The sequence below is a fragment of the Crotalus tigris genome, unplaced genomic scaffold (assembly GCF_016545835.1).
Source record: "Crotalus tigris isolate CLP2741 ecotype Arizona unplaced genomic scaffold, ASM1654583v1 scf7180000017546.9332058, whole genome shotgun sequence".
NCBI classification, from domain to species: Eukaryota; Metazoa; Chordata; class Lepidosauria; order Squamata; family Viperidae; genus Crotalus; species Crotalus tigris.
This window is the reverse complement of record NW_024096465.1, coordinates 8808229-8836162: the sequence shown is the minus strand read 5'-3', so window position 1 is coordinate 8836162 and position 27934 is coordinate 8808229. Positions and strand designations below refer to the sequence as shown.

At 37.0% G+C, this 27934-nt stretch overlaps 1 protein-coding gene across 10 annotated transcripts in view; it reads left to right on the top strand.

Moving 5' to 3' along the window:
* ESRRG (estrogen related receptor gamma) overlaps nucleotides 1–27934 on the top strand; it is a 495287-nt gene that overhangs the window by 346667 nt on the left and 120686 nt on the right. For all 10 annotated transcript variants that reach the window (XM_039336514.1, XM_039336477.1, XM_039336486.1 and 7 more), the window contains one exon: nucleotides 7461–7577. In XM_039336514.1, the coding sequence (XP_039192448.1) occupies nucleotides 7461–7577 (117 nt within the window). The remainder of the gene's footprint in view (nucleotides 1–7460; nucleotides 7578–27934) is intronic.

Sequence of the window (27934 nt, the reverse complement as noted above, 5' to 3'; positions counted from 1 at the left end):
CTAATTTACCCATTGTACAATTTGTAGGAATTTCCTGTTAATAATTTTCATGTAGTGATGGAACAATCTGCATGTAAATAGTGGTGTCTCCCTCACTGCAGGGTTTCAGATGGGTCTGGATGTCCAGTTGTTGGAGATAGTTTAGTGGATTCCTGTGCTGAGCACTCATTTCTTCTGTCCTATAGATTCCTTTCCATCTGATACATTCTGTAATTCTGTGAATTACACTCAAATATTTGGGGATATTTTCCTTCAATAACTATGCATTTCTTTGTTTGTATAAGAGTGAAGTGCTTAATTATTTGCCTAGCACTGATCTTAGTGTTGTAAATCACCAAATCTACACTTTGCCCTTACACATTTTTTCCAATAATTTTAATACTATTAATTCTAGTGATATTAACTTGAATGGGTATCAGTCAAAAGATAAAATAAGGCTTGAATAAGTTTTATTTTCCTACTCTTCCTGTTTGGGGCCATACCTTTCTCATGTCATTTGTTAGTACAAAAAGCATAAGTTATTGATGCAATCTACCGATGATCCAGTATCTTCTCACTAATTAAATGTAAGCACTGCTTCATTTTTTTGATTTTATCACACATTTAACTAATGTGGCACTAAGGCTTTCAACATTGTTATCAAAGCCCTTTTTTATTTTTCACATATACATTATTCATAATAGCTGACTTCATTACTGGAGCCTTTGTAGTGAAAGAAATTTCTTTACATTCTAATATGGATAACTTCCTTATCTATTTTACCAACTTCTTTTTATCACAGAAAGTATTGATAGCCAGGATAGATCAAGGAGAATTAATGAGCTGCCTAGTAAACTGAGCTGTTCTGGAACCTGAAATAACATAATGTTCCAAGTGGTTTTTTGATAAGGGAGATATCAGTATATAGTCTAGAAGCATATCCTCCATCAAATACTGGCTGACTTTGTCAATTAGACATAAAATAGGAGAGGATAATATTTCCTTCTTTCCTTCCTTCCTTCCTTCCTTCCTTCCTTCCTTCCTTCCTTCCTTCCTCCCTCCCTCCCTCCCTCCCTCCCTCCCTCCCTCCTAAATTATTCTGCTGTCCTTATATAAACTTGGCTGCTTCAGAAAAAAAATGAAAATGTATCACATGTCAAACACAAGGCCTGGGGACCGGATGCGGCCCGTGAGGTAGTTTCATGTGGGCCACGAAGCCATCCTGGAAACAGTGAGGGAACAGCCCCTGCTGCCTTGGCCTTGGCCCTGGCCCAGGCCGGCCGGGAGCCAATGTACAATTTTGTGGTGGCCATCTATGCTGAAATGCATTCAGTCTTAGCTCCACAAGGCCGTCTGGAAACAACAAGGAACCAGCCCCTGCCGTGTCAGCCCGCCTCCTGGGTGCATGCTGGGGAGGTGTCACCCTTTGTGACGATTGAAGAAATGCACCATCACCTAGAAGTGGCCAGCAAATGGCCCTCACCTATTTCACATATCCGGCTTGATGGGCTCCGGCAGAGGGGTTTCAGCAGGCAGTGAGGCTCCTCCAGTGGACCGTGCCTTGGCACTTGCCCCAGTTCCACCCCCTTCTGCCAGAGACTCTCAGATCTGTCCCACTCCTGTCCAGGTCCCCACAGGCACCCTTGATGCAAACAACATAGAGCTGCCCATGCCCACCCAATAGGCCACACCCACTCCATCCACACCTACCCAGTAGGCCACACCCACCCTGCCCACTCCCCCACCCCCCCGAGGGCAACTGCAATGCTGATGTGGCCCTCAGTAAAATTGAGTTTGACACCCCTGACTTACACAAACCCATGAACACACATTTATAAAATAATTATGGGTCAGAGGGAAATGACCCACTTTCCTCATTATCTAAACGTCAACACCCTTTAAAATTTCTTTTACTTTTATCTGAATAATAGCTTTGCCATTTATATTGGAAAAGATCTATCTATGTGGACATTAAGAGACAACAATGACTTTATGGCCCATAATGAGATGAAAGCTTATCATAAGGTACATGAAGTGCTATTTCTTTTGGCTCTTTTAGAGAAATTGAAGACATTTTTAACATCATTTCATTTGTTTCTTCCAGCTTACCTCTGATTGTATTATTTTAAATCTGTATGTTTAGAAACATTGCTAGAAAACCCACAAAAATACTTCTAAACATTCCTATATTATTTGGGTTAAGTATAGAAATTTCAGACTGACATGAATTTTACTGTCTGCGTGAAGCAAGAATATTTTAAAACATCACACTTATGTTTAGGTTATGAGATTTGTGTTGCCAAAGTATAAAACAAAAATTACAAATTATGTCCTTGCACTTCAGTACATAGAGTTTGTTATTCTTTCAGTCAGCTGGATGTAAGCTTGTAAATAAGAAAACTATATTGCCTGCAAATTAAATAAGAATTTTAAATAAGTTTTCTAAGATATTATAAACTGTACTGTCATTCTTGTTTCCTAAAAGCCTTTGCTGCCAGGCTGATATGTTATTATTACTTGCAGAACACTTTTTTTCCAACTACTAGAAAAAGTAGGTACATACCAATTTGTATCATTACACCGCTTCTGCAGGCAGATTGTTCCACTGGTTAATTGTTCTAACTGTCAGGAAGTTTCTCCTTAGTTCTAGGTTGCTTCTCTCCTTGATTAGTTTCTATCTGTTGCTTCTTGTCCTGCCTTCAGGTGCTTTGTGGCAGCCCCTGAGATATTGGAACACTGCTATCATGTCCCCCCTTGTCCTTCTTTTCGTTAAACTAGAAATACCCAATTCCAGCAACCGTTCCTTATATGTTTTAGCCTCCAGTCCCCTAATCATCTTTGTTGCTCTTCTCTGTACTCTTTCTAGAGTCTCAGCATCATTTTACATCGTGGTGACCAAAACTGGATGCAGTATTCCAAGTGTGGTCTTACCAAGGCATTGTAAAGTGGTATTAATACTTCACGTGATCTTGATTCTATCCCTCTGTTAATGCAGCCCAGCACTGTGTTGGCTTTTTTGGCAGCTGCAGCACACTGCTGGCTCATATTTAAGTGATTGTCCACTAGGACTCTGAGATCCCTCTCACAGTTACTACTATTGAACAAGGTACTCCCTATACTACACCTGTACATTTGGTTTTTCTTGCCTAAATGTAGAACCTTGCTTTTTTCACCACTGAATTTCATTTTGTTAGATAGCGCCCAGTGTTCAAGTCTGTCCAGGTCCTTCTGTATCTTAAACCTGTCTTCTGAAGTGTTGGCTATTCCTGCCAGCTTCGTGTCATCTGCAAATTTGATGAGTTCCCCATCTATCCCCTCATCCAAATTGTTGATGAAGATGTTGAAGAGCACTGGGCCCAGAACAGAGCCCTGGGGCAGCCCACTACACAATTCTCTCCATGTAGATGCAGTTCCATTGAGGACCACATGCTGAGTATGACCAGTCAGCCAGCTACGAATCTATCTGGTGGTGATGTTGTCTAACCCACATTTTTCTATCTTATTGAGTAGTAGGTTGTGATCTACTTTATCAAATGCCTTACTGAAGTCCAAGTAAATTATATCCACAGCATTCCTCTGATCCACTAATTTTGTCACTTGGTCAAATAATGTAATAATGTTTGTCTGGCATGATCTGTTTTTGACAAACCCATGTTGGCTTTTAGTAGTGATTTTGTTTGCCTCTAGGTATTTACTGATTCGTTGTTTGATTATCTTTTCCAGAATCTTCTCAGGTATTGAAGTCAGGCTGATAGGTCTGTAATTTCCTGGATCCATTTTTTTGAAGATGGGAACTACATCAGCTCTTTTCCAGTCCTCTGGTAGTTCCCCAGTGCTCCAGGATCTTTGAAAAATATAGTTCATTGGTTCTGAGATCACATCTGCCAGTTCCTTGAGAACCTTGGGGTGTATTAAATATTAACAGCTATAGAAAACTATGATGTATTGATTCATTCTTTAAGAAGCTATTGAAAAAAACAATGAGAAACCCCCATACACAAGATCTAAAGGGCTTTGTCCACTTTCTATCTGAATACTACACTATTCTGCTCAATATGTTAACCCATCTACCATACTCTGTTCAGTTCAGCTTTGATCATGTCCCATCTTGAGTATGATATCCAGGTTTGAACATTACACTTTAAGGATTCATAGAAATTAGAAGAGGTTGAGCGATGATTTACAAAGATGACTTAAGAAATTACAACTTTCTACAACAAACCATGTGAAGATTGATTGAAGGAATTGGGTATAAAATTGAAAGAAGGTGACCGGGAAGGATATAATAGTATTCTTTAAACATCTGAAAGAATGTCACCTAAAGAAGATCAACACCTGTTTTCTCTTACCTAAGAGTACAGGATTTGGAATGATGAGTTTAAGATATAGAGGTAAAAGTTTTCCCTGTCCAGTTTTGTCTGACTCTAGGGTATGGTGCTCATATCTGTTTCTTAGCTGAGGATCCAGCATTGTCCAAAGACACTTCTGTAGTCACGTGACTAGCATGGCTATATGCCAAGGTGCATAGAACACTGTTACTTTCCAATCAAAGTGGTACTTATTTATTTGCTCACATTTGCATGCATTCTAATTACTAGGTTGGCAGGAACTGGAGCAAGTAATGAGAGCTCAACCCATTGCACAGTGCTTGGATCTCGAACCCAAGCTGTCAGCTTTCCTGTTGATAAGCTCAGTATTTTTAACCACTGAGCATCATGCCCCGTGGATTTAGGACAGTGGTGGTGAACCTATGGTACGGGTACCACAGGTGGCATCAGAGCCCTCTCTGTGGGCACGCACACTGTCACCCCAGTCCTAGGCCTTCAGCTGGGTTTTATAAAACCTTTTCGCTTTAGGCTTTCACCGCCGTGTGCAAAAAAAAAAAGGTTGACTGAAATCAGTCAATTTCAACTTCTTGCGGGAAAAAAAAGATCTTGCAAAGTTGGAATTGATTGATTGAACTTTTTAGTCCAACCCAGTCTGCCATTACCACCACAGCCACGCCCACCCGGCACCAGATGATGAATAAGTGGGTTTTGGGTTGCAGTTTGGGCACTCAGTCTCTAAAAGGTTCGCCATCACTGATTTAGATATAGAAAGCGAGATTTTAGATTTAATGTCATTGAAAAAACACGTCTTTTTAATGGTAGTTCTATGGTGAACTCAGTTATTCTATGGTAGGTTATGATGAACCAGACTAGAAAGCCATGTGCCTGGGATGTTCTAATTTGGATTCCTATATTGAATAGTGATTTGGGCGTAATAGCTTAAATGGCTTCTTCAGATGTTGTAATTTCTGTCAGGTTTTGTTTTTAACTTATTTTGTGGATGATTATAGTAGAGATGGAGATGATGATAATAAGTATACATGTAAATATCACATCTAATCCTCGCTACAAAAATCAAAGAAACACATTTCAACTTAAATTTACTTTAGGCAAACATCAAAAGCAGTAATATCCCTACCAAAGGACTGCCTGCACTTCTCTCTGTCTGCCTATCTGCCTGTCTACCTATCAAAGCAGAAAAAGGGCAGACTGCCTTGTAAAACAAAAACATTACGGTATATTTTTAAATCAGTGTTGCTATTAATAAATACACACTTAGGTTTATCTATTAGTTTTAGTGGAATTAAATTTTATGTAGGTGTTCTTAAGAGTACATTTTTTTTAATTTCTAGTGTTTGATAGAATTCTGTAATTTATATTTCTTTTAAAATAGGAGTTCGGGGCATCTGTGGGACTATATAGTTCAGTCTAAGCCTTTGATGCCACCACATTTTTTAATTGTGCTCTTTCAGTAGATACTGAGTTCCCTCTTAATTCATTGTTTTCACTCTAGTTCATCATTTATATGTTATAACAGACAGGCATAATGTTGTGCATAGTATAACTCTTTGTTAAGTTAGCAGTTGTGGAGAATTTGAATCTGTACAATCCTGCAACCTGCTAATGTGATATTTAATGAGGAGACATCAGTCTGGAGAAAGGTAGTCAATATAAATCAGTGTTTACAAAGTGTGATTAACTCTGAAATATTTCATCAATGCTCTGGTCCCAGGCATACTCTATGCTAATTACTAGAATCTCTACATGTTTCAGGGGACGTCTTGAGGCTCAGAGTGCAGCAAACATGGAGCAGCAAAATTGCAATTATGCCTGGGCTGTCTCTGATGGCAATTTATGCATTTGGTGTGATGACCTCCCACTTCCCAAGAGAGCAATAAAGAGAATGCATTTTCATTAAGATACTAATGCACTTAATCACAAGGGGAAAGGGTTAGAAAGTAACAAAATACTTCTAAAGCAAGATGGGGAAACACGGAGGGGGGGAAAAGCACTTTTATTTTTCCATGAAGTACTAGCACCACAGATTGCACCTACTAAATGTAATTGTGAATGTCCAAGTCAGTAAGAACACATATATTAGTCAAACAACTAAATTCATCTTAGCAAATAATATCCCCCTGCTTGAATTAGCATATTATATTGAAACAGAACACAAGAAAACCTATCTTAAAGTAGACTGAAGCTCTAGCAAGTGCTTCATAAAATCAGGTGCTTTCAGGAATTTCTTAAACAGTATAAAATCAAGAAAAGGAGGTGATATTCAGTTGTATTTTGCCTCTCAAACCCAATTCCCCTTTCTTAACAAAATGAATCTTAATAAAAAGACATTGATAACTCTCTTCTTCCTGCATGCATCTAGGCCTTTTTAAACATATTAAGCAATTACCACTGTTTTATTTGGTAGCAATGAATTCCATAAGTTGAATGAAATTCTTCTTCCAATGTTGGATTCTGAAATCTAAAAATAGGAAAAAAGTTCTCCATCTACCTTTGATGGTTTTATATTTACTTTTTCCAGCCCAGTGCTTCATTTTCTAAGTTCCTGAAGCTTTAGTGAATTTCTTTTTAAGAATTCCACCATGAATTCTAGCTGAAACAAATTTGGGTGCTACATTCACCTCAAAACCTTGGGGAATAAAAGGTTGCAGAAACAGATAGATTTCCTTGAGAAGCGATAGCAAAGTGATTAAAATACTCTGCACTTATTATTTTGTGGGAAAATGCTCTATGCTAAGCAATCTTCTTTTTCTTCTTCTTCTTCTTCTTGTGCCATATCTGTTATCGGATTTTGGCAATCATGTTGGCGATCCTGTTTTTATCAGCAGCCGCACAAAAAAGTAGTGCTGAATTTTATCCAAACTATGCTAAGCAATAGCCCACTTAAACTTTTAAACTGCATCAGGCCATGTGGTTTTAATATTCTGCTTTTCTAGTTTTCTTTGGTATAAGACACTGTTTGCAAAAACAAAAAAAAGTCTGTAAAAAAATTAAGCCCAGCTCCTAACATTTTCAATTTCATGTTTTTTTTTGTTTAGACTTTCAGTTACATTTGTATTTCTTTTAATTGATTAACAAAATTATAGCTGATGTTTCTTAATGGATTCTTCTTTTTATGTACTTTAAATATTTTAGGTAACATAGAATATAGCTGTCCAGCAACAAATGAATGTGAAATCACAAAGCGCAGACGCAAATCCTGTCAAGCTTGTCGTTTTATGAAGTGTCTAAAAGTTGGAATGCTGAAAGAAGGTAAGGTTGATAAAGCCCTTTTATAGAATTGTTCATAAACTCTGTTAGAATTATAATTTAATCTGAGAAATGCAATGTATCATTTTCAGATGTCATAACTGTTTTTAAAAATAAAACAATATAATTGCTCCGTAGAGAACGAGAGAAATTTCTTTAGTTTAATGTAAGGAAACTGTATTTTTTATATAAATAACTATAAAATAAATGTCTGACGGAAATTGCTTCATATAATGTATACAATGTTCTTACAAACTCAGGCAGTTACAGTAGTCTACAACCTATGACTGCTGAAGTTAGCAAAATCAGAACAGCAGATAGACAACTTGTTGTTCAGTTGCTGAGTTGTGCCTGACTCTTTGTGACCCCCATGGTAAACCAGGCCTCCCTGTCCTTCATTGTCACCCTGAGTCTGCCCAAATTGATGTTCATTGTGTCAATGATACCATCTAACTATCTCATCCTCTGTCGTCCCCTTCTTCTTTTGCCTTCAATCTTTTCCAATACACAGCCTTGTTGTATTCCTTTCCTTATTTTAAACCAATCAGTTATTCCATGTCTGGTTCTAACTGTTGCTTCTTGACCTGCATACAGGTTTTTCAGGAGACAGGTAAGGTGATCTGTTACTCTTTAAGAACTTGCCACAGTTTATTGTGATCTACAGTACACAATCAAAGGCTTTAGCATATTCAATGAAGCAGAAGTAGATGTTTTTCTGGAACTCCTTGTTTTTCCATAATCCAGCGAATACTGATAATTTGACCTCTGCCTCTTTGAAATCCAATTTGTTATAGCTATTAAGAGTTCAATACACAATTCCTATAATTTTAAGACATATTTGATTGTGCTTGCCCTTCAAATACAAAAATATTGAATAAGTAGATACTGTAAAAAAATGTATCCTTTTAGATAGTATCATGTGATCTACACATCTCCCACAGCAGATAGTCAACCTGAGGTTTTTGAAATCTAAAGTTGTTTGTAATGCATCTATCTTCCATCAGCAGCAGCCTTCAGCCTCCTAGATTGGGACCCATTTTTTTCACAGACATGATTTTGATGATTTGCTTCTTTGTCATATAATAAAAAAGGCCTTATTGCAGCTCATCTTCCATTGGATTGTAACTTAGTATTGATTTCTGATCCATCAGTTCAACAGCCCTTACTCTATAAAACAAAATCAAGCTTTTGTATTGGTGAAAGCAGGGCTTTTTTTTGTCATACAACGCCCAGAATGGAGTTCTGGCACCTTTTTGGGATGGAACTTTGTAGGGTAGGCAAGGTGGGTTGTATAACATGTATGAGTTCTGGCACTTTTTTTTTTTTTTACAAAAAAAGCACTGGATGTAAGCAAGAAAAATGAGAACTACAGATTTTAACTATTTGGTCATTTACAGGTTTATTTAGAAATGCATTTGAATTGAATAAAACTTACTGCTGGAAGTATCTATAGAATAGCAATTTAGATTAAAAAAATAGAATACTGGAGATTTAGGTTGTATTCCTCAAGATGAATACAGTTTTATATGTTCACGTATGCCTGGTTCAGACAAATATGATGCAATTACATATAGTGTCACAAATTTCCAGTCTTATTCAGAGAAATCCATATTGAGATACCCCAAAAGGCCAAGATGTAGATTAAGCAGCTAAGGCAGTTTGCATTGAAAAAAAGGTTTGATTTTCCATTCAGAAACTGAAGTTCACATTTTGTTTTCTTCAGAAACCAATTTTCCCATGATTGTTTTTCACAAGTCAGCTTGTAGAGTCATTGCTTAGTCGGGTGGCCTTACAAATCTATATAATAAACAAACATGGAGTAACTGAGCAATAATGGAAAAATTAGGTCTATCACATCCTTTCAGACATACTCTTATTGGATTATACTTACTTAGAATAAACCTCATTCTGTGTATGGTTGCTTTGGCAGGCGTGATGGTCCTGTGAGCCAAATCCTGCTGCCTTTAGTTTTATGCTGGAAAAATTCCTATCTAATTCAGTGGGGACTCTGCCTCATTAAGAGATTCAGGATTTGGCTTTTTTTATTCAGATCTGGATAGGGCTTCATCCATATGGAAACCCTAATTTGTTTCATGTTATGAAACTATAATACAAAAACATTTAATGGAAGCTTAACATGAACTCAAACGTGAACAACATCCAGAATATGAGCCTTTTTCAGTCAGTTGTTACAGCTAAATCTATTTCTCTAGCTGAAGGAAAAAGGCATTGTGCAGATTGAGTCATATTGCCATTTTTTCCCTTCATATAATAGGTTTTTGTTTTTCCTGTCATCTTAGTAACCAAGATTTGTGAAAGTGATCAACGCTGATCTTTTCCTCAAGCTATTTATGCTGCTGTTCCTCTTTTGTTTTGGATGTTTGTAAATAGAAGGCTTTTTGTCCTCTACCTTCAAGATAAGTATTGTTGCAGAAAATTCACTCCCAAACTAGGGATTAGGGATCTCCCATCATCAAACAACAAAGCGACATTTCACAGTTGAAAATATAAGTGCAAAACCATGCCTTTCTTTTTCCCCAGCATGGCTAATGACAGCTTCAAATAGCAATTTAAGCTAGGGAAATATTGAAGGTTAAACACTCACTGTTTAATCTCTTTCTTCTTTGGAAAACAAAATGAAATGAAGTTAGAATAAGATAACTGTGGCAAAAATTATCCCCTGTGCTCCTTGAGAGAATTTTTTCTTTCCTTCTTTATGTAGGTGCTGGCACCTGGTAGAGTATGCTTTTGCAAATATCCATTTTTAGACTGATAGAGATCCCCCCCAAAAAACAAATAATTCTTATTTTATTCCATTTTAGGCTTATTTGGAATGCAACTTTAAAGTATGCTATCTCAGATATGTATAATCCATTCCATATAGAGGGTTCAGCAGTTCTAATTGTCTAGTCTTGAGATGGCAGCATGAAATTTGAGGATATTTCTGCCCTAGAGAATATGTGACATGTGCAGAAATTGACCTTTATTTGACTTTTTTTGTTTGTTAAATGGTTGATTCAAAAACTTCCCCATGAATTGTTTTTTTCTTAACTGAATTTAAGGGAGACAACTGTTTCACCCAATTTCCAGAGAAGTGGAAGAAACTCATTATAATATGAATCAATGTACAGATTAATTACTCAAAGAAATAGCTTTATATTTGGTCATTAATGAGTGAAGGCTCATTAGCAATGCTAGAAATTCCTTCAAAAAACAAGGTACTGAGATATCTGTCCTACCATCCGAGATTTCTTAACTATCTTTTAAGTTTCACAGATTTGACTCAAACAATATATTAAGAGCCAGTTTCAGGGTCTAACAGGAGATGTCACCCTTAATCTTTACTCAGTCTTAACTCTCAATGCTTAGTAAATTAAATGTTTTAAGTTTTGCGAAATAAGGGGAGTCATTAAATTATATTTAAGAATACAATTTAATACTGTACAATGAAATTTTGTACTTTTTTAAAATGGAAAATATACTGCTTATTTCTGCTAATTTGGGGTGCTTACACAATACAGTAGAAGGGAGAATCATGCATATTTATTCTTGCTATAACCCTTTTTTTGGTTATATTGTAGAACAGGATTGAGTTGCTATGTCTCAGGTTTGTTTTTAATGTATACTTTAAAAAAATTAATCCCATGCAGCATGCCAGAGGAGGCCATTTATTCAAATGTAAATCTGTTCAATTAAATTACCAGTCTATAATAAAATTTACTGTTGCAACCTTCATGTTGGCTACAGCAGTTGCTACATGCTGATGGCACAGTATGAATAAAAAATGACAGCCTAAATCTATTTACTTAAAAAAAATGTTGCAAGATTTGAATTATTCTAGCCTTCATAAAAACATAGTATCTCCTTCGTGGAAAATAGATAAGCATATTGGACAATATGGTACTTATATAAACATTTTTATTAGTACAGAAATTAGTGTGAACAAGGCAGAAGCCTTGCTAAATCCAAACAAGTACAGTAACAATCTGTTTTCAGTGTCCAGACAGATGCTGCTGTAAAATGCCAGATTTTGACCTTTCTATGGCAGATGTCTAAGTTCCCAAAATTCTGTGCCAATATTATATAGACAACAAATAGAAAGACTTTGTATATATCTAAAATATTGCTGTTCTATGTTCCAGCCAGGCAGCCTGCTATGATGTTTTTGAGGATATTTGTCACTGCATTGCTATTCTGCTCAACAAAATCTCTCCAATGTTTTAAAAAAGTTGATCAATTTTTGAAAGATATTAAAGTCTTATAAAAACATACTGAAACATGCTGAGACCTCAGTCTGTGGCCTCAGCTACCAAAAGTATGCAGTATAATCAAGGGTTAGAAAATGAATTTCTGAAGTTGGTTGGGGAATTCTGGGAGTTGAAGTCCATACATCTTAAAGTTGCCAAGGTTGAAAAATGCTGATTTTAAATATCCCCAAGAATATTTTAGAAAATATTTTGTCAAAATGAGTGCCATAAGGTTCCTTATTAGAAAGTTTGCTCCTCTATGTTGCTATGACTCTCACAACATGAGAACATAAAAATTAAAAACAAAAGTTTAGTCAATGCAAAAAAAAAAAAAAGGAAGGAAGGAAGGAAGGAAGGAAGGAAGGAAGGAAGGAAGGAAGGAAGGAAAGAAGGAAGGAAGGAAGGAAGGAAGGAAGGAAAATAGAATTAAAACAATGTATTGGTCATGGGTTAATAACCAAAAGAGTAAGTAAAGGATAATCATTTTATATGATTTACTGTTTTGGCTTCCATGGTCCAAAATATATTTCCTTATTGATGGAACCCTCAAGTGTTTGTGTACTTAGTAGATGAATGCAACAGCCTTCCACCAACTGTTTCTAAGACCAACAACATCAAACAAAGTGATGCAGACATACATGCACACATGCATAAATAAACAAGATCAGCAATTAAAAATAGCCAGCATGAATGGGCCTTTTGCCATTCTGCCTTACCCCAACTCAGATGGCAGAAGCATCTGGTGAAGAACCCCTCTTTCTGAGGTCAATATACATGCAAGTTCAGGTGATCACCAGGAGCCCATGCTCAAGCCAAATATTGTTTAGAATTGGGGGTGAGGGGAGTTGTTCTATGGACTTTAGCCTCTTTTCATGTTGGAAGACAGCAGAGAGAGAAAGGCATTTAACATAGGCAGAGGGAGCACACTCTGCAAAAAACATTGTACGTTTTTTCTGCTTAAACCTCTGACTTTGTCCAACATGAACTGCCTTGTCCCAAAGATGCTTTTTCAGGATGGTGGGGAACGGAAGGATTGCAGACTACAGGTACCATTTGTGCCTCAGCTTGAGATGCAGACAACACCATCCAATCAGAGCTATAGAAGCTTTGAAGAAGCGAAACGTCTTCAAAGAAAAACAAGAAAGTCCAGTTGCCTTCTGAAAAAGCACCTTTGGGACAATCATGACCTGGATGACTGAGAATCTCCATAGACATTAACTGCCATGTTTCACATGCCATGGTTCCTCAGAATGAAAGAATGCCACACCCCATATCAGCTTTGCTATGTCTTTTTAATCCTGCTTTAACTATAGACTAGTCATTTACACTTTTTTGCTGCCAAGATACTTCATGTGTTTTAGCACTGCAGCATCTATGATTGCTATCTTTAATTACTTATGCTCTGCTGTCATTTGAAATTCTTGAGAACTCTCTTAGTGGCTAGTCAGGCTCATTTGTTAACTGAAGAACTGATGTACGTTCACTAATTGGATGGTATACCATAAGTTCATTTGATAATCAATCAGCATTGAGACAGGAGAGAAATAGGTCTGTTTTTGTTTATTCCTCACCATTCCTTCAAGAGCTCTGCTGCTGATTAAAACACACAGGATAATAATATGCAGGCATTGTCATTACATTCTAAATGGAACACAAGATTTTCAGGTGATGTAAATATGGGCAGTACAATCAATTTAACCAGGAATACTGCTCTGTTGCCAGTTTTTCTTACTAAGGTTAACAAAAAACTGATCTGATGTACTTGTCTCAGACCACAGAGAGCAGCTACCACTTAAAATACTGCAAAGAGTGCCAAATAAATGGGAGATATGTGTGTATGTGTGTACACACACAATATTAAGTATAGGAAAACAAGTGGAAAGTGCTTCCCCAGACATTTAAAATCCTATATAGAATGACCAAATAATACTATGGAACATAGGGGTTTTCTGATTGGTAATTCCTGACGAAGACTTTATGCATGTTCCAGTGTAATTAGCTGTAGCAATTGTATACAATTAAATCCAGAAGCTTTCTCCTGGTTACTAGCAACTTTGAGAAAGAGTGGAGCAATGCACACAGTGATTGTGTGATTTCATTTCTGCTAGGGATGGCCAACCCTGTTCTTTGCAAAGAACTTGTGTATAATAGCTTTGCAATGGCAGATTTATTTCATGGACTAATAATATTACTCTGCTAAGTACAAAACAGAAGTTGTTGTGCAAGGAAGAGTAACTTGCTGGGGCCTTCAAAACTGGAGAGGAAGAGAAAGCACAAGCTTTTATAATGTCCAAGAAAAAGATAAGGTGAAAAGAAGAAATTCACTTCAGTTGGTTTTTTTTTTTTACATCGTCTCCCTGTAATAAAACATTTATGCAGCATTTTTGAAATAATATTCAGCAATGCACTTTTAATTTGAAGGGATTCTTAGTTTCCAGTAGCTGTAAAGGTATCTTCCTTTAAGTGCAAGCCCTGAATGCATAATGATTGGGTTTAATTTACACTTAGTTTGATTTATGTTTTGCTTGTAATAACAGAAATTAATAATCTAGTTTATCTTGTTCTGTGATGTGGGAAACACCAATTTAGACAATCTAAGTCCTATTCGACTTATGTTCTGGTACAAATCTTATGGCTTGGAAGAAAAGGGTAGAATAACAGATGCAAACTGCTGATGTATTGCAAGAATTATTTAACATATATTTTAAAAGTAATGTCTGATTAAGGAGCTTTGTTTCAAATTAACCTGTAGAGAAGAAAATGTATTAATTTGGGGCAGATGTTTCTCTAATGTATTTCTCCTTTGTGATTATTCCATACATTGTGCATTTATTTTTCTCCCTTAAATTAGAAGATGTAAGCTTCTATGGGTTCAAAAGTCTTTTTGCACTACATAACTGTTAGAAGTCTATCATTTTTAATTAACAAAAATATAGTGGCCCCTCTTTGATTTAATGAATATCCCCATTTGTTATATATTCAGTTCCCAGGCTAAAAAGAAAATTAGCATTTTTGTCTTACTCAAGAAATATTATTCCTTAAAATATATTCACTTGAGTTAGCTCAGAGGGAGGTAAATGGGTGAACTTTAGCCCATGCACCAGAAATTGTGGCAGTTGTGTCAGTGATAACTAAGGGAAAATCAGCAACTTGGTGAAATGAGGCAGGATTTGGTTTGATGTGACATCTTTCCCATCAAACTGCAGAACAATAAGTGCCTTTGGCCCTTTGTCTTTGGCATACAAAATACATTTGTTTCAAAATGTCTGAGATTAACAAAGCTCATCTTGCTTTGTGAAGAAAGCTACTTGCTTAAATTATTTTTGCTTCTTACTCCGGTCAGTGTATGTACTCTTCAAAGATTGACTAGTCTTGGTGCAGAGAGCTGTATCATGTTCTGAGACTAAAAAAGTTACAAAGGGGTGTGCATGTGTTTAATTCCTACCCTAAAAGTTTGGCATAATTTGGCTGAACCATTCCCCAAATTAAAATAGATACGTATCTCCCAATTTTGGGACAGAACTTTATTTCTTTCAGTGTGGTAACTTTAAACTACCAACATCAAATAGTTTTCTTATAATATTTGAACAGGCAAAGCTTTGTGATCTTGGCACCAGATCTGCTGAAAGAAGTGGAACTACACATGACTTGCTCAATCAATCAAAGTAGACAGGGTATCAAGAAACACTAAAATTACAAGCTGTAAATATCACATGTGTGATCTCATGGAACTGTCCCTCAGATATTTCTTGTATATTAAGCTCTTCCTCACTATAGAAACTGTTTCAAGTAACATTTAATAGGACCAGTCACAAATGAAGCCACACTTCTCCAGTTGAGCCAATAGTCAGCTGCTTGGACTTTCTGCCAGTTTCTAGCATCTGTCATTTTCCACCGTCTGGGACACTCTTTGTCTGAGCCAGATTATGATTTTATTTGCAGTCTGCAACATGAGTATTGTGATCAAGAGCTAGCTGTCTTTTTTTAAAAAAAGAAAAGAACAATAAGTATGCCACATTGTGCATTCCTAGTCATTGGTAGTTTATACTGGTAGTTTGTTTTAAGGCAAATACTCTAAATAAAGTATAATAAAACTTATAGCTAGAAAATTTTGAAATGTTACATTTTGGTGGCTTTCACTTGAAAACTGCTTTAATATTCTTCTTACTTATTTTAGAGAGTAGAACTATTTGTACTTTGAATACAGAAACCATGCTTTTGTAACTGAATTATGTGCCTGTTTCTCACTTTCAGAAGGTAGCAATAAAATAACTATGTTTTTTCCCCCATTTTCATACATTATTTAGGACAATGACATTGTCTGTTCTTGCCTATTAAGGAGTCCACTCCAAAGCCATTCTCAATAATGCCGTTTTTTTTGCTATATTTAATTTTTCCTAAGGTGTGTGTGTGTGTGTGTGTGTGTGTGTGTGTGTGTGTGTAGCCATATTGGCTTCCTTTGCTATTCTCCATTTTCTCCCTCATTGGAACTTGTTTGCAATTGTGCTTTTACTGTCTATTTCTTTAGGAATTTTTATCTATTCGGAGCATCTTTTCCCATTAGTTTTTCATGCTGTGAAATCTAATTATTGCCCTAAGTTTATTTTGAAGTCCAAGATAAACTTAGTTTTAGTTTTCCTTAATACACATATGTTGTTAGTCCATCGATTTCAATGAAGACCTTAACATCTTGTGGGTTATGGGCCATCAACGATGTGTCCGTAGGTGGCTAATAAGACCGATGTTAGCACGGAATATTCTGCCACATACTGAACAAAGAAATGTAGACACTGTTACTTCTGCATTTACAGCTCTGGCTTTGCGGAGTGCTTGCTTCTCTTGTGCCAAGATTGTCCTTCTGTGTTCATATGTCTGGCAACCCTGGTACACCAAGGTGCGCCATGTCGGTTGATCATGCGCCAGAAGTTCCCAAGAGATGTTGTTAATATCCAGGGACTTAAGAGAGGCTTTCAACGTGTCTTTATATTGCTTCTTTTGTCCCCCGTGCGATCGCTTTCCTTGAGACAGCTCACCATAGAAAAGCTGTTTAGGGATGTGATGATCTGACATCCTTACAACATGGCCTGCCCAGAGCATCTGGGCTTTCATCAACAGAGTGTAAACTGATAATAGGCCTGCTCTGGAGAGGACATCTGTGTCTGGTATCTTATCCTGCCACCGCATCCTCAGAATTCTACGAAGGCAAGTCATGTGGAAGTAGTTCAGTTGCCTAACGTGCCTCCTGTACACTGTCCAGGTCTCACTAGCATACAACAGGGTAGTTAGCACTGCTGCCTGGTAAACTTTAAGCTTGGTAGCAAGACTTATTCCACGGCAGTCCCACACGTTAGTCCTCAATCTGCCAAATGCAGAACTTGCCTTGGCAATTCTACAGTTGACCTCGATGTCAATTGTCACTGCACGGGAGAGGGTACTACCAAGATACGTAAATTGGTTCACTGCTTGCAGCTTTTATCCCTTTACTGTGATGGTAGGCTCTTGATATTGGGCTTTTGGAACTGGATGGTACATCACTTCAGTTTTGTATATACACACATACACAAACATATATACATACACACATATACATATACACATAACATATACATATATGTATGTGTGTATACATAAAAAACAATATTATATGTTACTTTTATTGCTATATCCACTTTTTTAGTTAATTGATAGCTTAATCTCTATCTTCTGAAGAAAAAAGATGTCATCAAGACCAGTCAGGAGTGTTTGGAAGGACCATGCTTGCCAGAGTTCATCTCTAAACAGAGTAATTAAAATCTATCACTACAACTTTATGCCCCATTTAAATTTATATAGGAGAGTAATTATCTATATCTTCTACACTGGATGGACAATAATAACCAACAACAACAATATTGCTTTTATTAGTTCCTCTGCTTATTTTTACCCATGTTCTCTGTAGCATTGTGAAATTCATTCATTGGGATTCCTGAATAGAAATTAATATTTTTTAACAAATAGTGCAACTCTTTTTTTTAACTTTTTATCTCTTTTTATTGTTTTGAACAAATTATACAGTATCTTTCAGTTGTAATAATCCAGTAATGAGGATTATTTATTTATTTATTTATTTATTTATGAGACTTATATACCGCTTTAAGTGCAAGCACTCCCTAAGCGGTGTACACCAGTAAGCAATGTATACATATATTTACATTGCCCCCAACAATCTGGGTCCTCATTTTACCTACCCCGGAAGGATGGAAGGCTGAGTCAACCTTGAGCCGGTGAGATTTGAACTGCTGACCTGCTGAACACAGTCAGCTAAAGTGGCCTGCAGTACTGCACCCTAACTGCTGCGCCACCTCAGCTCTTAATTTCATCAGGTTTCTGTTACATTGTTAAATCATATTCGCCTTTCTGTACTAGAAGCTTAAGTTCATTTTGCCTACTGTATGTCCCATTCATTGAGCATTAATTTATAGACAATGAAGGCCATGGACCTTATGAGCTAAAAATTCCTTTTGATATTTCAGTTAGTAACTAAAGAGGTTTTCTGCAGGATACAAGTCTTTATCTTAGATCCTTACTTCAGAAGTTTCATTTCTATCCCCACAGGATTCAATTTAAAGCTCTTCTAATCACGCTTTGGCAAAGCACATGTTTATCTATCTTAGGAAGGTACAAAACATTTTAAGTAGTCTATCATCTAGATAACTCAAACCATGAGCTTCTCAATCAGATATTTCCTGTTGACACCACTGCTTATTAATATAGACTTTCCTTATGCAGTTTATTCTGAAATGCTTCATAGATCAGAACTGATGATGTTACCTAGTTAGGGTAATGAAACGTTTGCAAGAAAACAAGCTCAGAGAGCCCCAAGGACCCCTCAGATCAGAAATGTACTTTTTTGTTATTAATTTACAAAACTAAACTAACCAAGTAAGAATATAATGTTCCTTTTAATCTTGGGAATATTTATTTATTTATTTTTTGAGCTGCATCAAAAGTATTGCCATTTAAAATATTACCACAAATAACAAGAATACTGGATAAAGTATTTTTAGATTAATGCTTGTAATTTTTTTTTTTTGAAATGCATGTATTGAATGTAATGCATGTGGTTATGTTGTATGCTCTGAAGTTTTACCAGAAAACAAAAGGAACATAAATAGAATTTATTTTACTTTATACTTTATTTCATCTTCATTGTTTTTTCTTTCTCCTTTATCTCCTCAGTCATTCTACCTTGATAATCTGGCAGCCATAAGGAGTGATAAGGAGTCACTTTATACCAAAATATCTTCTGTATGCAAACTTTTTATTATTATCAGGAAAGATAAGTTCTTTTATTCCTCTCAAGTTTGGGGGAGCCTCTTCTTTATTATGTTATCCTTTAGGCTAATGTTTGTTTATTTGTTTCTATCCTGTCATTATTATTTTTACAAATAAATCAGTGGACATATCCAACACACCTCCCTCCTCCTATTTTCCCCACAACAACCCTCTGAGGTGGGTTGGACTAAGAGACAGGAACAGGATCAAAGTCACCCAGTTGGCTTTCATGGCTAAGGCGGGACTTAGATTCATGGTCTCCTGCTCTCTAGTCTGGTGCCTTAGCCACTAGACCAAAGCAGCTCTTTTTCTCCCAGGACATTTCTTTGATGATGCTATATCCTAATCTAAATAGATGAGATGTTTTCACCAACATCTCATTTTTAATTAAATTACTTTTATGAAGAGTCCTTAAATAAAGCTGTTTAATGAAGTTAAAAAAATGCATTTAAAGGCAGATTGTGAAACCTCAATTGCTATAGTTACTCTCAAGGGAGAATTGTACAGTCAGAAGTTGCTTTGAATTGCCAGCTTCCTTTCTTTCGTTGCCATTTATTTCTTTAATTTCCTGGGTTTTTTTAAACAAAAAACCTGAAATCTAGTTTATTCAGCTGGAATAAGCATTTCTCTCCTCCCTCCCTTCACATTTCTCTGTACAGTCTAGAATGGATTTGGCTGTGTCACGTGACTTGTAAAGTGGCTTCTTGGGAATTTAAAAGTCTTTGAATGGGTTATTTGATTAAAGGGATGTACGTGTCTTTAATGCTCATCTGTAGCTCCACTTTTGACCCTATCAGTTAAAATGGAAAGGTGTTGAGAGTCAGAAAAGTTTCAGATTCAGCCCAAATAATAAATGTTTTAATCATTGAACAGAGAAAAAATAATAATAACGATTTTATCATGATTTCCTTTATTACTAAGAAAAATGCTTCTGTTATATTCTGGTAATTGTGTTAGACAACAGTCTGACATTATTCTTATGCCACCTGTCTATTTGATTGTTTGTTTAGACAATATCTATTCTGGTCTATTAGTGTGATATATAGTCAAATAAAATCCCTAGAAATAGTTACAATATAATTTAGAAATTTAGCAGTCCCAACACTGTTAAATTAACCAAATTAAAAAAGAAAAAAAATATTACTGAGTAAAAAGTGTATAGTAGTTTCAGTCGTGCAAGATATTTAAAAGCTGGGGTGGTGGTGGATAAAGCTTTTACTCTATCAGTAAAAAAAAGAAACATTTTTGTTTTCCCTGGAAAACCTTTTATAGATTACCTGCTGCAAATTAAATCATCTTTCCTTAAGTGGCATTTGCATAATATCATGAGATGGAGATCAGCAAAGAAGAATTAATTGACCAAATCAAAAGAAAATGATTCTATTTTGGCTCATTTTTCCCCCACTATATTTTTAATTTAATAAAATTTGCCATTTTAACAAAATGTTCATAGCAGAACTTGCTACTATGCTGAAGAATAGGACTGATATTTCCTTCCAATCACTTTATTCCAAAGAGACTGATAACTTCATGTGTGAAAACGAGAAGCAAATAATTAGTGAAATGAAAGGTACTATTTCTCTACCTCTGTCATGAGTACCTATTTTGGGGAACAGAGATCAGCCAGCTCAGTAAAGAAACAATCACTCCTAAGCTAGTCTGTTAATTCCTTTGTATTTGTAGTCCTCCATTTATAACCACATTTGGGTTCAGAATTTTGGTCGCTAAGTGATGTGGTCATTAAGCAGGTCATCACATGACTGGACCATGTCATGACCATTTTTACCATTGTTGGGAAGTGAATCACTATGGTTAAGCTATTAACATGGTCGTTAGATGAATCATGCACTCCTTAAGTGAATCTGGTTGCCCGAATTGACTTTGTTTGTCAAAAGCTAACTGGGAAGGTCTCAAATTGCAATAATGTGACCACAAAATATTGCTGATCATAGATACAAGCTGGTTGCTAAGCTGAATTGTGATCATATCACTGAATTGTGATCATATCACTGAGTTGTGATCATGTCACTGTGGTTTGGTGTGGCTATGGTTGTAAATTCAAGAAGTCACTTTTTCTGAGGCCATTGAAACTTCAAAATATCATTAAACAGTCATATGTTGAGGTCCACCTGTTAACCAGTTGGGTAATAAAATGTCTGCAAAACAACCAAGCTCATTGAGCATCAAGGATTGAAACTTCTGAGCAAGTCAATACTTAATCAAAGGCATTCAAAACTGGGAGAAGAGGAGGAAAACATGCCTGGGCTAACCATCTCTTTAACTCAGCAAGACAAATTGACAATCCTTGTTATTTTTGGTTGGTAGAATAGGGGAATAAAGAGTGAGTGTGGTGAGGGCATAGGTCAATTAATCTGGCCAAAAATGTAATTGAATTACAAAATTTCAGTCAGTTAATTTAACAATTAATGTTATGGGAAATAGGAATAGTGATATACCAGACAGATATTCTACTTTTTTAAAGGATAATTAGAGAGTATGCAACTGTCATTTTTTGCAAGGGCATTTTGGTTGAAGCTGTAGTAGTGCATTCATGGGTATTAGTGAGTTTTAGAGGAAAGGATCCAGAAGTATATATAGGCAATCAATGCAAAAAAGTCAACATAAACGTTATTCTTGTTGAGAAAAATACTACTATGGTTGATAGCTTAAGACTGTCCTTGGACACATGGCTGCTGCTTAAATAGAGGGTGAAAGCCATAGCTGCAATCCTTTATTCAATTATGTCTATGGAGATTCTCAACTATCCAGGTCATAGTTGTACCAAAGGTGCTTTTTCACAAGGCAACTGGACTTTCTTGTTTTTCTTTGAAGGCGTTTCACTTCTCATCCAAGAAGCTTCTGCAGCTCTGCCCTTTCATTCCTCACTATCCAGTCAGAGCTGAAGAAGCTTCTTGGATGAGAAGCAAAATGTCTTCAAAGAAAAACAAGAAAGTCTAGTTGCCTCATGAAAAAGCATCTCGGTGTATTCAGTTATGGGCCTAACTTACTGTAGTCATCTTGCTGACAGTAACTCATTCTCTGATTATCACACAGGATTGGATGACTACAGTATAGTAGTGCAATCTTGTAGTGCAACCTTGGATTTGGTTTGGAAGTTGCAACTGGTCCAGGAGGCAGCAACCAGATTGTTGCCAGGACAATCCTGCCATTGCAGAGTAACATTGATTATGAAGTTACTGCTTTGGAGTTCCTTTGGTTCTGGATCCAATTCAAAGTGATATTTATTCCTTATAAAGCCAATTTCATCAGGCTTTTAGCTCCATGTGTTTGGTTATAGGTATTCATCTGTTACATTTATCCGTATTATTATTCCTTTTTAAATCTTACACTGGTTTTCTTTGCTGATTTTTGTTTTTTTACTATGTATTACTTTTATATTTTGTTGTACACCACCCAAAGCCATGAAATAGGGGAGTTATTTTACAAAATGCTGTACCTATATCATTATTTGTTTAAATCCATCAGGTATTACTACTCACAATGTCTATTTTGGCTGGATATTCTGATAGTTGTAGTTCTACTAAGTTATAGTTACTGGAAAAGACTTGACTTGAATAAGCCAGCTTACTCTTGAATATTTACATAACACAAAATTATTGCTGTGAAACAATACCATAGTTTATAGTCCAGCTAAGGACTTCATGAACTTATGGTACAAAACATGTTATAATCTCTTCCTTCCACCAGATATTCTTCAGTGAATTCTATTATTTCCTATTTGAAGGAGGAAAATCTGTTTTGGATTGGGACATTTTTTTGTAATCATTAGAGAACAGTTCTATTTTGCAGGTATACTTGTCAATTTAAAAGTTCACATTTTAAACAAATACATGTCAGACAATGTGTATTTATTCTAGACAGGTGTAGCTTTGACTGCCGTTAGATCTTTCTGAAAATCAGCTTCCAAGGTCCTCTTTAATACATCTATCATCCTAATCTTATATGCAAAATGTTATTGAACATTGGATGGATGTAAGAATAATCAGAAGCACAGTTTCTAATCTCCAGAACAATATTTTCCAGAATTTGCTCATGCAGCTATTACAAATTAATCAGACTAGACCTGGGGGGAAAATTTACAAATAAGTGACTGAAAGTATATTTAATGCACATAATAATGCAAATGGACTCTTACTGGACTGGAATCAGAGCAATAAGAGTTCAGTCCTCTGTGCTACGGTTGCATCTGAGTTAGCTGTAGCCTGCCAGCCTTTGCAAGCCCACTGAGATCATCTGCCTTGCCATCACCTTGTTCATGCTGATTTCCTCCACAGGCTCTCAGATTCTTCCGAGTATGAGCATAAATCATCCGCCTGTCAAAAAAACTCGGGGCTTGGATTATGCAATGTCTGCCTTCATTTGGAGATGGTAGGAGCAAATGATAGCTGGAAATGGTTTACATTCATTGTAATGCCATTCTGGCCATTCCCTTGTCGTAATGAGGGATCAGGGTAAGGATGACTTTTTGAGCCGATGGAAGTCTCAGCAAGGCTTGCTTTGTGCATCTGAAAAGGATCTTTCTTTTTCATTTTTGTTCTCTTTTCTTTTTATGTAGAGGCATGAATGGCTTGAAAATTTGGGCAAAGAATAACTTTTGCACAAAGACAGCTGTCCACACTACTCAGCATTGGCTAGTTGTGTTGCTTCCCTTTAGGTAATCAATGATATATTTTTTGTTAAATGATTATCTATTCATGCTGCCCAGGCTAGAGCTTTTGTAATAGAAAGTTTGTCTTCATTAAGCTTTGTGTAAAATAACTGAATTTGCACTTTCTTTTCAAATAGCCCTTATTGCTGGAAAATATGGAGCATGACCCTTGCTTAGATCTCTGCAGATGCTCTGTTAGGCACATGGAATTTCCGGAAACAGGGGTCCTCCAGTTACTACATTGCTTAGGGATAGAGCTGTATGTCCTCTGGATGAAAATTTACAGAACATTGTGTGTGTGTGTGTGTGTGTGTGCGTGTGTGTGTTTGTGTGTGTGTGTGTGTGAGTGTGTGTGTGTGTGTGTGTGAGAGAGAGAGAGAGAGAGAGAGAGATCTATATGCTTTAACTTGGGCCTATACAAAATTTGCTTCTTGTTCTTTCCAAATTCCAAACATCACTTTATATTCTTTTAAATGTCATAAAATAAAGTAGAATTTGAGTTTATATTTAATTCATTTTTATAGTATGAATCTACCTAATTTTCTATAATAATTGTGTTGTGCTTTAAGTATCGATTTCGCTGTTTTGTATAAAAACAGTGCATGGGGCAATAAAGGGAGTCCTTGACTTATGACTGGTCATTTGACAGACATTCAAAGTTACAACAGCCTTAGAAGGAATGCTTTATGACCCATAAAGCACTTCTGGCTGTCGTAAAATGTCACACCCATTCCGTGGGCACATGGTCACAATTTTTGATGCTTCCCTCAAAAATCAGTGGGGAAGCCAACAGGGAAAGTTGCAAGCTGTTGCCTTCTGCTGAAAAGACTTCCTCTTGTCTCTGCAATCTGGCTGAAAGAGCTGTCTGCTGAGGGGAGCTGAATTCCTTTGGCAGGACGGAGAAATGGAGCTCAGATCCTGCAGTCCTGAACCCTGTTAGAGTGCAGTACTGCAGGCCACTTTAGCTGACTGTGTTCAGCAGGTCAGCGGTTCAAATCTCACCGGCTCAAGGTTGACTCAGCCTTCCATCCTTCCGGAGTAGGTAAAATGAGGACCCAGATTGTTGGGGGCAATGTAAATATATATATACATTGCTTACTGGTGTACACCGCTTAGAGAGTGCTTGCACTTAAAAGCGGTATATAAGTCTCATAAATAAAATAATAAATAAAATAAACCTACAAGAAGGTATTAGCTTCCACTTGCAAAGGGGGGGATGAACTTCTTTGGCAGATAGCTCTAACAGCCAATCCTAGAGATGAGTTGGTGCCAAAATCCAACCAAAGAGTAGAGAGAAATTGTGGTAAAGTAAGGAATGGAGTGCCTCAAGCAAGTGGTAAACCCCATGCAGGACATGCAGGACTGTCTCAGGGGCTGAAAATCCTGCTTGGATTTCAGCAGGAAGGATATTCAGCTTCTGAATGGAGCCTTTCAGAGTCTCTTCTAACACTCCAGAGGCACCTGATGCTTCTTACCAGGACTCCATCAACTTAACAACTCATATGATCACTTAATGACTGCAACTGGGCTTATGGTTGAGCAAAGCAGTCATGTGACCAGTTGTATCACATCTTGCTGAACAACCACTTCACTCAATGACTGAGATTTCAGTCCCAATTGTGGTCATTAAGAAAGAAGTACCTTTTCTTAGTACATTATGCTTCTCATAATTTATTTTGTTCCTTTTAGCCATTGAAAGTTGTTGGGAAGAACAGATTGTCTCTCATCATATAGATCAGTGATGATGAACCTTTTAGAGACCGAGTGCCCAAAAACTGCCCCCCCTGCTCCACCCCATGTTGCGCCCCCACTCTGCCCCCACCCTATCCCCTGCCCTGTCTGCCTGCAGGGCCACTCACCGCCTCCAAGGCCCACCGCAGATCGCCCAGGCAGCCTAGCAGTGCCATGGCAGCCACTCCCTCTGCCCATGCCCCGCAATATCAACCGTGCATGATGGGGCATGAGAGCAGAATCTTGTCCACGCTTCCTGGCTGCCATGTGTTTGGCTGTGCTGCTCCGCATGGGCCACGCTTGGGGGTGACTCTCCTCCAGGCGGGCCGCTGGTGAGTGGGTTGCGGGGAGAGGCGAGGCTGGGGCAACGCACATGTGCCCACAGAGAGGGCTCCGAGTGCCGCCTCTGGCACCCATGCCATAGGTTCGCCACCACTGATATAGATGGAAGAGGCCATCCCAGTAAAATGGCTCTTTATTTTTTTTAGCACTAGATTTGAACAGCTCTGCTTCTAAAAGTTATTATATGGTTCTAGTGAAAGATGAGAATCTGAAATTACTACCGCTGTATTTAAATAAAATATTCTAGAGTTTGCCTTGGATCAGAAACCCATTTTTGTCTTAACAGTATTCTGTCGCAGAAAGATCACTCAACCATTCAATAAACACACTACCATTAGAAAATATATTTATTGTTGTTTTATTAAATTTGAGGTTTTAACTTGCAATCTAACGATCCAGAAGGCTTCCACCCTTATGACAGTCAGGAAGCTACTGAAAACTTGTCTGTTCTCCCAGGCCTTGGGGTAGGTTGAGAATGGAGACCATACTCAATGGTTTTTGTTTATATGTCTGACCTCAAGTTATTTATGATTTTTCTTTTTTAGCTTTTTTAAAGTAAGCTGCTCAGCTATTGGGAATTGGGCAGCCTACAAATTGCTAAAACAAAATAGTCTCTGCTTTGTGTCATAAAACAAAATCTCCTGTTTCATGATACAAACAGAGATTATTTGCTGTTTAAACACCCCTTTTAGATGATCAAATTGGGGTTTCAAAGCCACCCTGTTACTACTGTATCTTTTTCTAGACTTGAGAGAAAAATAACAAATATGTAGAAAAATGATAGAGAGACAGTTTGGTGTAGTGGATAAGGCAGTAGGCCAGAAATTGGGAAACCCTGATTTCTAGTTCTACCTTAGGTACAAAGTTAGCCAGGAGGCCTTGAGCCAGTCGCTCTCTTTCTTTCCTAGGAAGAAAGAAATGGCAAACCAATTCTGAAAAACCTTGACAAGAAATCTGCAGGGACTTCTTCAGGGAGTTGTCAGGAGTCAGACAGGTGTCAATCTTTTGAGAACACACGCACACACAAATAAAAAAGAGATTGCTTAACTTGAATGGCTTCAGAAATGGGAAATAATATTATTTAGGCAGAAGTTCTACTTTGTAATGAGTTTCAGAAAACTTGGGTGAATGGGGTATAATGTTAAAAGTATCGGACTAGGAGGGGGGGACACTCAGGTTCCAGTTCCAGTCAATCACATAGTGTTGTAGGGGAAAAAAATGAAGGATGTATTATGTATGTCTCCCTGAGCTCCAAAACAAAACATGGAATATAAATCAAATAATGTGCTTGCATAAAAGAGCATCTAGAGAAGAGCTTTTCAACCTTTTCACAGATTGTACCACTTTTAGGACATGACAATATTCGAGTACCACCAGTTCTTAGCAAGATGTCAACAACTTGATGATTAAAAAAAAGGGGGGGGATTTTGGGTTTTACTGATTAGATTCATTTGTTGTTATAGAAATGGCTAGTTTATCATATTATGGGAAAGTAAAAAGTTGAGGTTCGATGTTAATGCCGAGGTGGCGCAGCAGTTAGAGTGCAGTACTGCAGGCCACTTTAGCTGACTGTGTTCAGCAGGTCAGCGGTTCAAATTTTACCAGCTCAAGGTTGACTCAGCCTTCCATCGTTCCGGGGTAGGTAAAATGAGGACCCAGATTGTTGGGGGCAATGTAAAAATATATATATATATATATATATATATATATATATATATATATATATATATATATATATATATATATATACACATTGCTTACTGGTGTACACCGCTTAGAAAGTGCTCGCACTTAAAGCGGTATATAAGTCTCATAAATAAATAAATAAATAAATGGATAAATTCTACTTCAACAGAGGAAGTCGGAAGCCAGTGTCTTTTCTTTTCTTTTTCCCTTCTCCTCCTCACTTTTCTTTCCCTTTTTCCTCCCCACTGTGTCCTACTTTTCTATTTTATTCTATCTATATTATTATATTATATAAATAAAAATGTAAATGTTCGTTTGTTCAAAATCTTAAATCTCCAAAAGTTCTTCACCGATTGCTTTGAAATTTTGAC